This window comes from Heterodontus francisci, unplaced genomic scaffold (assembly GCF_036365525.1).
Source record: "Heterodontus francisci isolate sHetFra1 unplaced genomic scaffold, sHetFra1.hap1 HAP1_SCAFFOLD_506, whole genome shotgun sequence".
Classification (NCBI taxonomy): domain Eukaryota; kingdom Metazoa; phylum Chordata; class Chondrichthyes; order Heterodontiformes; family Heterodontidae; genus Heterodontus; species Heterodontus francisci.
This window is the reverse complement of record NW_027140876.1, coordinates 415,678-428,191: the sequence shown is the minus strand read 5'-3', so window position 1 is coordinate 428,191 and position 12,514 is coordinate 415,678. Positions and strand designations below refer to the sequence as shown.

At 42.4% G+C, this 12,514-nt stretch overlaps 1 protein-coding gene across 1 annotated transcript; it reads right to left on the bottom strand.

The window, feature by feature from the left end:
• Positions 1 to 10,698: 10,698 nt before the first annotated feature.
• Positions 10,699 to 12,087, bottom strand: LOC137361313 (probable G-protein coupled receptor 139). The gene is made up of 2 exons (XM_068026203.1): positions 12,018 to 12,087; positions 10,699 to 11,609 (listed from the first exon to the last, which is right to left on the bottom strand). Exons 1-2 carry the CDS (start codon positions 12,085 to 12,087, stop codon positions 10,699 to 10,701), a joined length of 981 nt encoding a protein of 326 aa, XP_067882304.1.
• Between the last annotated feature and the right edge of the window lie 427 nt (positions 12,088 to 12,514).

Below are 12,514 nucleotides of genomic sequence, written 5' to 3'. Positions count from 1 at the left end.
GTTTGCTGCAACTCCAAGTTGGTGTCATCAGCAAATTTTGAGATTGTATTCTCCAAGGTCCAAGTCATTTCTATATTTAGGAGAAAAAATAGTGGTCCCAGCACTGGCCCTTGGGTAACTTCACTGTCGACCATCCTCCAGTCTGAAAAGCAACCATTTCGTATGACTCGCCATTTTTAAAATCCAATTGGGCAATGACCCTCCTATTACATGGGTCTCAACGTTCTAAATCAACCTTTTATGTGGTAGCTCATCAAATACTTTCCCACCATCCATATAAACAACATCTACCACATTTCCTTCATCAACCTTCTCTGTTACGTCATCAAAATTCAAGTAGAGTAGCCAAGCGTGATCTGCCTTTTACAAATCCATGCTGGCTGTTCTTAATTATCTCAAACCTCTCTAAGTCAGTGTATTAACCTATTTGACTTTGTATTCCAGTTAACTTGTGTTTTTATCCGAGTGCCTCTGACCTTGTATCCCTGCACATCTGACTGTGTATCTCTGTATGCATGACTCTGAATCGCTTTCATGTCTGATTCTGTACGTCTGAGTGTCCTAACCTATATACTATTTTTACTGACTGTGTATCCCTGTGTGTAAAACCTTGCATCTCTGTGTGCATGTCCCAGTATCCTTCAAGTTCCCTCTATCTCAGTGGGTGTGACTTTATAACTGATGTGTCTGATTGTATTCCCTGCTCTGTTTCTCCATCCATGTGTGTGTTTGACCCTGTCCCTGTGTGTATGACTGTATCCCAGTTTGTCTGACTGTGTATCCCTATCTGCCTGACGCTGTATTTCTGAGTTCATGACTTTGCATCCCTGTGTGTCAGATTCTATATTCCTTAGTATCTGACATTGTATATAATTTTACTGACTCTTCACCACTGTGTGCATGACTTTGTTTCTGTATGTATGCCTCTGTATCTATGTGTATCTCTTCCGTACCTGAGTCAGTTTCTGTATCTCTGTGTCTGACTACCTAGCATGTTGTGCCTACTGTGTATCCATGTGTATCTATGTGTATCTGACTCCATAGCCCGTCTATCTGACTTTGGATCCCCATCTGACTGACTATGTGTCCTTTAGCCCAGTACGTCTTAAGTTTTATCCCAGGACAGTCTGAATCTGTCTCTGAGTTTCTGGCGCTGTGTACTAATGTATGTGACTTTGCATCCAGTGCAGCTGACTCTGTACCCTGTGTACCTGACTGTATCTCAGTCAACCAGACCCTGCTGAGTATTTCCAGCATTTCTTGTTTTTGTATCTCAGTGTGTCTGACTCTGTCCTAGTGAGACTGACTCTCTTCATTTGTGCCTGACTCTTGAGTGTCTGATACTGCATACCTGTCCATGTGACTCTGTATCGCTGTGTCTGACATTATTTCGTGGTGTGTCTGATTGTGTATCCATCTGCCAATTACGCTGTACCTCAGTGTGTCTGACTATATATTCTTGTGTGCCTGTGTCTGTAGCCCAATCACTCTGACTATTTATTGCCGTGTGTCTGACTCTGTAGCCCTGTGCATCCTGATCTCTAACCAGGTATGTCAGACACTGTATCCCTGTGTGTCTGACTAAGTGCACCAGTGTACCTGCCTTAGTATTCCAGTGTGCGTGACTTTGTATCCCAGTGCCTCTGACCCTCTATCCCAGTGCATTTGACTGTGTATCTCTGTGTGCAAGACTCCGTATCACTGCGTGTCTCATTCTGTATGTCTGAGCATCTGACCCTGTATCCTTTTATTTCCTGACTCTGTCCCGCTGTGTGTCTGAACCTGTATCTCTATGTGTGAGATGGTATCTGCATATATGACTCTGGATCCCTCTGTTTATGACCTGGCATCTTGTGTGTTCAACCCTATACCCCATGTATCTGATTGTATTCTTTTAGGTCTCTCCATGTGCCTGACTGTTTGACTCTGTGTGTGTCTGTCTCTATCTCTGCATGCCCATGTGTCTAACACCGTGTAACAGTGTGTCTTACTAAGTGTACTAATGTAGTTAATACTGTATTCCAGTGTGCCTGACTCTGTATCCGAGTACACTGAGTTTGTATCCCAGTTCAACTGACTGTGAACCCCTGTGTGCCTGATTTTGCATCTCTGTGTGTCTGATTCCGCAAAGTTCTGCATATAGATTCTATATTCCCGAGTGTACGACCCTGTGTCCCATTTTTCTGACCCTGTGCCTGCGTTTCTAATCCTGTATGTCTGACTATATGCCTGCGTGTATAACTGTGTACACTTGTATATGACTCTGTTTCTCTGTCTCTTCCATACTTTTGTCAGTTTCTGTATCCCTGTGTGACTGACTCCATAGCCTATGTGTTTGACTAGGTATCAAGGGGTTGCTGACTGTGTGTCACTATGTGTCAGACTCCATACCTCTATTTGTCTGAATCTGGATCCCAGTCTGCCTGACTTTATATGCTGAGTTTTTGAATCTGTATGCTGTGTGTCTCTATGTGTCTGACTCTGTTTCCTAGTGCATCTGACTTTGTCCCTTCGTGTCTGGGTCCTTATATTTGTGTGTCTGACACTGCATACCAGTCCACGTGTTCTAATGTATCTGACTCTGCATTCTGGTGTCTCAAAATATCTGACACTTAGATCCGTGTTTTTCTAGTTTGCTGCCCAGTATCCGTGTGTGTCGGTATATGTGTACAGCTGCATCTGCCTCTATATTCCAATCTGTTTCTCTCTGTATCTGAGTGCCTTTGACTCTGCATCCCGGTGTGTCAGAACCTGTATCTCTGTGGTTATGAACCTGTATCTCTGTGGTTATGAATCTGTATCTCTGTGTATGACTTTATACACTGTGTGTCGAATTGTATTCTTCTTTATCTGTGCCTATATCTCTGAATTTCTGACTCTGTGTTCTGGTGTTTCTGACTCTGCACCCAAAATATCTGACTGAATCGCTGCTTGATTCTGTGATCCAATGTGTCTGACTCTGTCCCCTTCTGACTTTTTGTATTATTGTGTTTGACACTGCATACTTGTCTATGTGACTCTGCATTCCACTCTATCTGACTCGGCATCCCACTCTATCCGAAATAAAAACAAGAAATGCTGGAAATATTCAGCAGGTCTGACAGCAACTGTGGAGAGAGAAACAGTTAACGTTTCAGGTCAGTGACCCTTCTTCGGAACAGTCTATCTGACTCTGTAACGTGGTGCGTCTAACTGTTTATCCAGATGCACAGTATCTCAGTGCACTGTATCTGACTCTGTATCCCTGTGGTTTGGATTCTACATTATGGAATAGCTGACCCTCTATCCCAGGTTTGTCAGAATCTGTCACACCAAAGTTTCTATCTGGCCTGCGAGTGTAAAGTGTTCCTGGGGCCATTCCTCATCCTCTCTGTGACTGGAAATGAGAAATTTCCCGCTGTGTTCTTCCTCTTACAGGGCGGCCTTTTCAAAACATCCCGCTGTCAGTTTCACAGGTATCAGCTGCTGATATCAGGAACAGTAGTTTCCAGACAGACTCGGCTTTCTGAAGCCAGAACCAATGGAGAGGAGGGGCAGAGAGAGAAAGAGTGGGGGGGGGGGGTGACAGAGTGAGGGAGAGGAGGGACAGAGAGAGGGAGAGGAGGGGCAGTGAGAGAGGGCAGAGAGACGGGGAGCAGAGAGAGAGAGGGAGAGAAAAGGGGGTCGGAGAGAGAGAAAAAAAGGGGAGAGAGGGATGAGAAAAAGAGAAAGGGGACGAGAGAGTCAAAGAGTCATATATTTACGCCCCAGATTGAGACCATTCTGTACATCGAGTCCATGCCAGCTCTCCACAGAGCAATGCTGTCAGTCTCACTCCCTGTCATGATCCCCGTAGCCCTGCAAGTCCATTTCTCTCAGGTGGCCATCCAACTTCCTCTTGATATCATTGATCGTTGCCACTTCCACCACCCTTGTAGGCAGAGAGTTCCAGATCATTACCACTCACTGCATAAAAAAGTGTTTCCTCGTATTCCCCCTGCATCTTCTGCACAAAACTTTCAATCTGTGTCCCCTTGTCGTAGACGGAATGGGGTTGGGATGGGTAGGAGAGAAATCAAGGTCTCTCCTGAGATATGAATATCTATCTAGGATAGTCTTAATCACTTCATCAAGTGTGTGGGCAGAGACTGACTACTTATGCAAGTAGAAACAATGCCAGGTCTGTAACTAAATTAGTTTTCAATATAGTGACGAGAAAGTAAGCCAATTAATTTATATTCTCATTTAAAGCTTCATCACAAAAATGCATATTTGACGTTGTTTTTATTAGTAAGACAAATTTTAATACCTTTATCTTCCAAAATATGCTCTCTGCTCCCCACCCCAAATCCAACCCCACCCCGGGCCAAACAGAAATCATAATGCGGCCCTCTACCCAAAAAGATTGGACAACCCTGCTTTATCCCATATTTACTGACTCTGCAACTTTGTGTGTCTGACCCTGTATCTCTGTGCATTGACTCAATTACCTGTGTGTCTGACTGCATTCTTGTGTTTCTGTTTTTATATCCCCTAAGCCGTGCGCCCGACTCTATCTTGGAGAGTCTGACTCCGTATCACAGCTTGTCTGACTTTGTGTGTATAGCCTATAACAGTGTAAAATTGTATGTCTGAAAATGTCTCTGTTTCTGACACTGTAGCTCTGTGCATTTGACTGCATCTCTGTTCCAGTCTCTGCATCTTCTTGTGTCTGATTCTGTATCCCTGTGAGCCTGCCGAAGTGTATCAGTGTGTTTGCCTCTGTACTTCAGTGGACTTGACTGTCTATCCGTGTACCTCAGATTCTATATCCCAGTGCATCTGACTCTGTATTCCTTTGTGCATGACGCTGTATCAATGCAACTCCGTATCTCTGTGCTTTTTAAAATATTTCATAGGATGTGGGCATCACTAGCAAGGCCAACATTTGCTTCCCATCCTTAACTGCCCTTAACAACTGAATGGCTTGCTTGGCCATATCAGAAGGGAGTTAAGAGTCAACCACATTGCTGTAGGTTTGGAGTCACATGTCGGGCAGACCAGGTGAGCACTGCAGATTTCCTTCCCTAAAGGAGATTAATGAGAGGAGTTTTTATATCAACTAATGATCGTTCCATGACATAATTCAAGATTTTACTAATTAATTCAATTTAAGTCCCACAAGTTGCTGTGGTGGGATTTAAACCTGTCTCACAGGGCATTAGCCTGGATCACCAAATTGCAGGTTTAGTAACATTACCACTACACCACCGTATCCCCCGACTCTGTGATTATGCATCTCTGTGACCCTGTATCTCTGTGACTATGCACCTCTCTGCATTTGGCCCTGTATCTCTGCGACTCTGCATTTCTGTGAACCAGTATCCCTGAGCGTCTCAACCTGCATCTCTGTGACCCTATATCTCTGCCCATCTCAACCTATATCTCCGTGCCTCTGTATTTCTGTGACTCTGTATGTCTGTGTGCCTGACTCTGTGTCTCTGCATCTGACCCTGTATTACTCTGTGTATGACTCTGTATCTTTCTGTTTATAATTCTGTATATCTGTGTGTCTGACTTTGAATCACTGCATATCTGATTCTGTATCGCTGTGTGTCTGATTCAGTATTTCTGTGGCTCTTTATCTCTGTGTGTATAACCCTGTATCTCTCTGTGTATAATCCTGTACCTCTACGTGTCTAACCTTGTATCTCTGTGACTCTGCATCTCTGTTGCATGACTCAGCATCTCTGTAATCCTTTAATCTATGTGAGTGTGACTCTATTCCAGTGTGCCAGACTCTGTATCCAAGTGTCTCTGATTCTGTATCCCACTGCTTCTCAATTTCTATCACTCGGTGCTCAGCTCTATATTTCTGTGTGTCTGACTCTCTTTTTGACTTGCTATGTATCACTGTGTCTGACTCTGAGATGCTGTGTGTATGACTCCATATTCCCGTGTGTCTTTTTATATATTCTTGTGTATCTGAACCTGTGTCCCATTTTTCTCGCTCTGTACACTTGTGTAAGCCTGATCCAGGTTCTCTCTATGTTATGAATCTGGCTCTGTGTCCTCGTGCGTCTGTCTCTGTCCCTTCATGTCTGAATCTTTATATTTGTGTGTCTGACACTACATATCATTCTGTGTGACTCTGTATCCCAGTATAGCTGACTATGAATCGTCCTGTGTCCATGAGACAATGAAACTGTATCTCAGTGTGCCTGACTGATTTAGTGCTGTGTGTCTGAGTTTGTCACCATCTAAGTTTGGATGTGTAGACCGGTGTGTCTGACACTATATCCCTGTATGAATGACTAAGTGTATCGGTGTTGTTATGATCCTATAGTTTTTTTTCTTCTTTCTTGGAAGTATGCAGTGTGCCTTTAAGGGTATAACAGGATCAGTTCTGCTTTAACGCAGCAAGCTCCAGAGAATGAGTCAAAGAATGCATTCTTGTTGCCATAGGATACAACCACTCAGCGACTGAGGATTGAGGGATACATTCTTGCGAATTGACATTTGAAACTAGCTGAAAATCTGGCATTTGAGACACAGATAACAGATAGACACAGACAGACAGCTGGACCAGCATATACTGAAGGAAATGAGAGCTCTTCCTCGGTTTATTTAAACCTATTTATCATACTCTCAGTATTCTGATGTCATGCTAGATTAATTTCTTAAAAGAAAATAACCAAATTCCTTTAACTACTGAAGTTCAATTGCTGAAATTAATCGCTGGAAAAGAAGAGCATCAATTCAACTGCTGAATTAGACTACGAGCTGTTCTGCTGTTGAAGAACTCCCCCCCCCCCCCCCCCCCCCACTCCCCCACAATCAGACAGCTGTGAGGACTTCAAGCAATATTAGACTGTTCCACAATGGAACAGTCGACTTCGGCAGGAGCGTAAGTATGCAAGGACATCATTATTGTTTCTATTTTAAGCTCGAGGATAACTTAAACCATGATTAATAAATTAAATTCATGTTTATCCGAACTGGGTTAAATTTCACACTGATCGTGAATGGAATCAGATAACTCTGCTTCTCTTTCCACAGATGCTGCCAGACCTGCTGAGTGAATCCAGCATTTCTTGTTTTTGTATCATTTATCCCTCCACCAACACTCGGAGGTAACCACCCCACCTGGCTGCTCCCCACCAATTCCAGACAATTCCTTAATCAGGAATTAAAGGAGGGAATGCAGGATGTGTCTGATTTGTCAGCGTTTATCATTCAGGATACCAAAACTCAGCTTTCCTACAACGTGATCTTCCCGACTTAAGATCATACTTGGATTCAAAGGATATGACATTCCACGTGCTTGATGCTGTGTCTGGGGCCGTTAAATATAATATAACGAAAATTGTTCTATTTGAACTTCAATAAAGTGCAGCTAACTGAACTGTCAGGGTATTTTTGATTTATTAAAGTAGGGACAGGTGCCATAGACTATCCCATTACAAACTGTTAGGATAAATTTGTGAATTTCCAAAATACCGTTAAGTATGAGAATTCTCATTGTCTTCTTCTACATTGAAATATGTCGTGACAAGAATATTCTTTTTCTAATTTCACATTTTGTATATCGTTATAATGGAACTCCTTGTCACCGTGATGAATTTGAGAAAAGAACTTTGTCCATCTCCTCATCATCTTAAAACTTTCATTTATCTGAAGGAATTCTATGTTGTATTGACATAAAGTGTAATTTCGTATAATTTCTTCAAAACTGGAATTGCGAATCCCTGGAATAGTTGAAAACGATGTGGAATGATGGGATGGATTGGGCAATCTGGTCCTGCACAGAGTGGTAATCATATATTGAAAGCAGGCTATTGATAAATGGCAACCTGCAAGGTAACCGTGTCCATTGAAGCTCTGGCATCTTCTGGTTAACAGATTATTTTAAATGTTTAGTTTAATAGAATCTCAACGGGGATGGAGGCATCTTAGAAAAAAGATGAAAATCATGCACATTAGTAACACTATAAAAACATTGATATGTTCTGTGTGGGATTAGGTCATTTGATGCAGTCTATCTGTGCTGGGTCCTTGGATTACAGCACTGCCCTCCTCTTTTCACCAACATTTACTTTTCCTGCTTCAAATACACATCTAATTTCCCCATAACTGTTCTCTGAAGCAAAACATTCCAATCTCCAACAATCTTTCGGCTAACCTCTCTGCTCATTCCCTGTACGACAATGTTAAGTTTACCACTGACGAACCAACTGGGCAGAATAATATCCCTCTCTTCATTAAAACCTGTATTAACTTTTCTCTTAGTTTTCTCATCTCCAGAGCATATAGATACCATGTCCTGTTTCTCGTCATCAGTACAGTTCTGATCCCTGGCACCATCCTGGTGTAACAACGCTATCTGATCTCTGTATTTAATGATCTTTCCAAAATGAGGAGACTGAAGCTTTACCTGGTATTCTAATGGTGGCCTTAGCAGCTTTTTGCAAAGAATTATCATCACTTGTTTAATCTCGTGATCTTTTCCCAATTTTTTGTTTTTGGTCTTGTAGACATTTTTTTTTATTATTCATGGGATGTGGGCGTCTCTGGCCAGGCCAGCATTTATTGCCGATCCCTAATTGCCCTTGAGAAGGTGGTGAGCTGCCTTCTTGAACCGCTGCAGTCCATTTGATGTAGGTACACCCACAGTGCTGTTAGGAAGTGAGTTCCAGGATTTTGACCCAGCAACTGTGAAGGAACGGCGATATAGTTCCAAGTCAGAACGGTGTGTGACTTGGAGGGGAACTTGCTGGTGGTGGTGTTCCCATGTATTTGCTGCCCTTGTCCTTCGAGTTGGTAGAGGTCGCGGGTTTGGAAGTTGCTGTCTAAGGAGCCTTGGTGCGTTGCTGCAGTGCATCTTGTAGATGGTACACATTGCTGCCACTGTGCGTCGGTGGTGGAGGGAGTGAGTGTTTTTAGCTGGGGTGCCAATCAAGTGGGCTGCTTTGTCCTGGATGGTGTTGAGCTTCTTGAGTGTTGTTGGAGCTGCACCCATCCAGGCAAGTGGAGAGTATTCCATCACACTCCTGACTTGTGCCTTGTAGATGTTGAACAGGCTTTGGGGAGTCAGGAGGTGAGTTATGCGCCACAGGATTCCTAGCCTCTGACCTGCTCTTGTAGCCACGGAATTTATGTGGCTACTCCAGTTCAGTTTCTGGTCAATGGCAGCCCCTAGGATGTTGATAGTGGGGGATTCAGTGATGGTAATGCCGTTGAATGTCAAGGGGAGATGGTTAGATTCTCTCTTGTTGGAGATGGTCATTGTCTGGCACTTGTGTGGTGTAAATGTTACTTGCCGCATATTAGCCCAAACCTGGATATTATCCAGATCTTGCTGCATTTCTACACGGACTGCTTCAGTATCTGAGGAGTCACGAATGGTGCTGAACATTGTGCAATCATCAACGAACAACCCCACTTCTGACCTTATGATTGAAGGAAGGTCATTGATGAAGCAGCTGAAGATGGTTGGGCCGAGGACACTACCCTGAGGAATTCCTGCAGTGATGTCCGGGAGCTCAGATGATTGACCTCCAACAACCACAACCATCTTCCTTTGCTCTCGATATGACTCCTGATTCCCATTGACCTCAGTTTTGCTAGGGCTCCTTGATGCCATACTCGGTCAAATGTTGCCTCGATGTCAAGGGCAGTCACTCTCACCTCACCTCACCTTGCACCAGGAAGGCCGTTTATCTCAGAAATGAGTATTTGTGTCCCTCGAGCCTGTTCATCTACATTCTGCAGCTCCTGTTTATTGAGAACCTGCTCCCATTCTTTGGTGTTCCCGGCAGATTGAAGAGAGGTGGCCCATGAACACTTTGTAACCGATTGAAAGTTCCTGTTATTTATCCAATTATTTCTTCGAAAAATGTGCAAACATAAGACGACAGTTACCAAAAATACTAATTCCGACAGTCTGCAGACGTTCGGCTCAACATGAACGACTCTATCAGCTTGATTTTTTAAAATTCCTGGCAGGTTTGTTTTTACAGATAACTTTCTTTGAATGTAATATTAAACAAGTTTATAACAATTTATTCATTGCTACATTCGTTTAGCATTCAGTTACAGAAATTGAGCTTGAACAGCAATACTATTACTCATGATACTGTTATGGACAGCACAGAAAGAAGGCTCAACCTGTGATGAGTGCGAGACACCAGTCAGTGTACAATCGACATTTTAATTAAATATCTGGGGCAAAGGAGGTGAATTTTCACATTGATTAGTGTCGAGCGCTGACAGTATCCTCCATTCGTAAACTTATAATGTGACAAAATTCTGGTTCCATTATCAATAAAGATCAATATTCACAACAACCTTCTCGGAATGTTATCAATATGGACGATCACAGGATCTTCGATTGATTCTGCACCAAATGCAACCTGATTGATGAAATAAGCTGACGCTCCCGCCATTATCTAGAATATAAGGTGGTTCCCTCTGTTAATCACATATCCGACGCCATTGCTGAAACCCATCATTGTTATCTTTGAAACGTGAACTTCAAATGTGCTGAATTTACAGGAGTAAGTTATGTTTACTCAATGAAGGAGGTGTGAAGAAAGAATGCAATGAAGGTATCAAACTGCCACAAACTGCTACAAACAGTGTGTACAAGAGCGAATCTACTTTTCACATTACCGAAAAGGATGTTGAAAGATGGAAATGAGTTAAAATTGAGCTTCAGATGTGAACAAGTTTCCTTTAATTTTATCCGCATTTTCGAACTAATCCCAGGATCACTGCCCAGGGAGATTTCAACACATTCTTCAGCTCTTCTCTGAATTTCCTCTGGGTCGCTGCATAAATGCATGGGTTTTGAATACAGCTCAAAAACTTAAGGCAAGTTCCGGTTTCAGTGGCGATATATCCAGGAGCTGTGCGGTCACCTCGGTAATTATTGGTGTTTGTCAGTCTGGTCGACACGAAACTCACGGCAGCTGTCAACCACAACAGGAGAAAACTGCCTGACACAGTGAACAATAAAATAATGGATTTCCTGCGGTTCTCCATTTCTGAATCACTGTGATTCTCACTTCTGTTGCTCCAGAGTTTCCTGCGGGTTCTATTGGCCACTAAAATACGTCCAATGGTTAAACAATTAAATGAGACAATTAAAGTAAAAGGAAGCCAAACGAGCCAGGCGCTGTGAAACCAGATCCACGCTGTACCGAGTGGTGAGGAAAAAAAATCCACGCTTGCCCGACAGCCCCACTGCACCTTGTTAACTATTTGCTGAGGTTCGTATGCAAATAAAAAGCAAATGTTCTTGATAAAACTCAAGAAACAGAACACTGTTATTACCACACCTGCAGTTCTTGCTGTGCAATATCTTGTTTTAAACTTCTGGAAGCAGACAGCAACAAAACGGTCAAATGTGAAGAAGACTGTGAACCAAACAGACAAATCAAAGGTGACGGTACCTATGTATATAATAATCCTACACACGGGAGTGTAAGACAGGAATGAAAGTGGAAATTGATAGCTGAAAATACGATACAATATTACGTTGATGATCAGAACCAAGAGATCTGCTGTTGCCATGGCCACCATATAAACAGAAATACATTTGGAAAGGCCGCACTTTCTTCGGGAGAGAATTATAATTGTCACCAAGTTCACTGTAAGAAAGAGTGATGACATAAATAATGTTTTAATGATTGTTTGAAATATATATGGCGATATCTGTTAACAGCATTTTACTCCATTCAGTGTGATTTTATAGGATTAGCTGTGTAGCCATTTCCTGGGAAACCTGACCATATATTTTAATGAGCTGCTATAGCACTCACTCTGCACGGGTGACACTTGATTCTTTGCATCAGACCTTCAAACAACATTTTAACATCAGTAAGGTTATCAGATTAAGGGAAACAGAGAAAGTGTGGACCCCTGGTTCACAAGTTTGCTCCAGTAACCACCGACTGTGTAATGCTGAAATCGGAGAAACATGGTTTCTTATGCAACATATGGTCTAAACAAAGAGATAGTAAAGACAAATTATGAACAAATAGTTTCTAATGGCTCACCAAGGACACCCAGGGCTGCGACAATCGGGTAGTAAATGTCTTTCATCAGCAGAATAACTGGTTTCCCCATATTATGTGAGAATGGATGAAAGCTGTTGGAGTTGAAGGACTGGCTCACTTCTCAGCTTGTGTGAGGGAACCTATATTTATGCGCAAATGAATCCTCCAAGGAGTCAATTAGCTTTCATCATAATTAGCATTGGTTGTAGTCATTTAACAAATACACTTGGTAAGTTGTTTTTTCTTTCCTGACAATTCAGAACTAAGGAAAAGGTTAACATTAAGACAATTTTTTTAACAATACAAAATTCAAACATTCTTTACAAGTTGAATGAATATGGATCCTATTCCCACAGGACCAGTCAAAGTAGCTCTCTTTGCATGAATTGTCCTGATGCTGTCCTACACTCCAACCTATTGATTCAAAACCTGCCGATCAGGCAGCAGAAGAAATCCTTCTATATTTGTGATGAAAATGGTCCTGCAGCAATACAGGT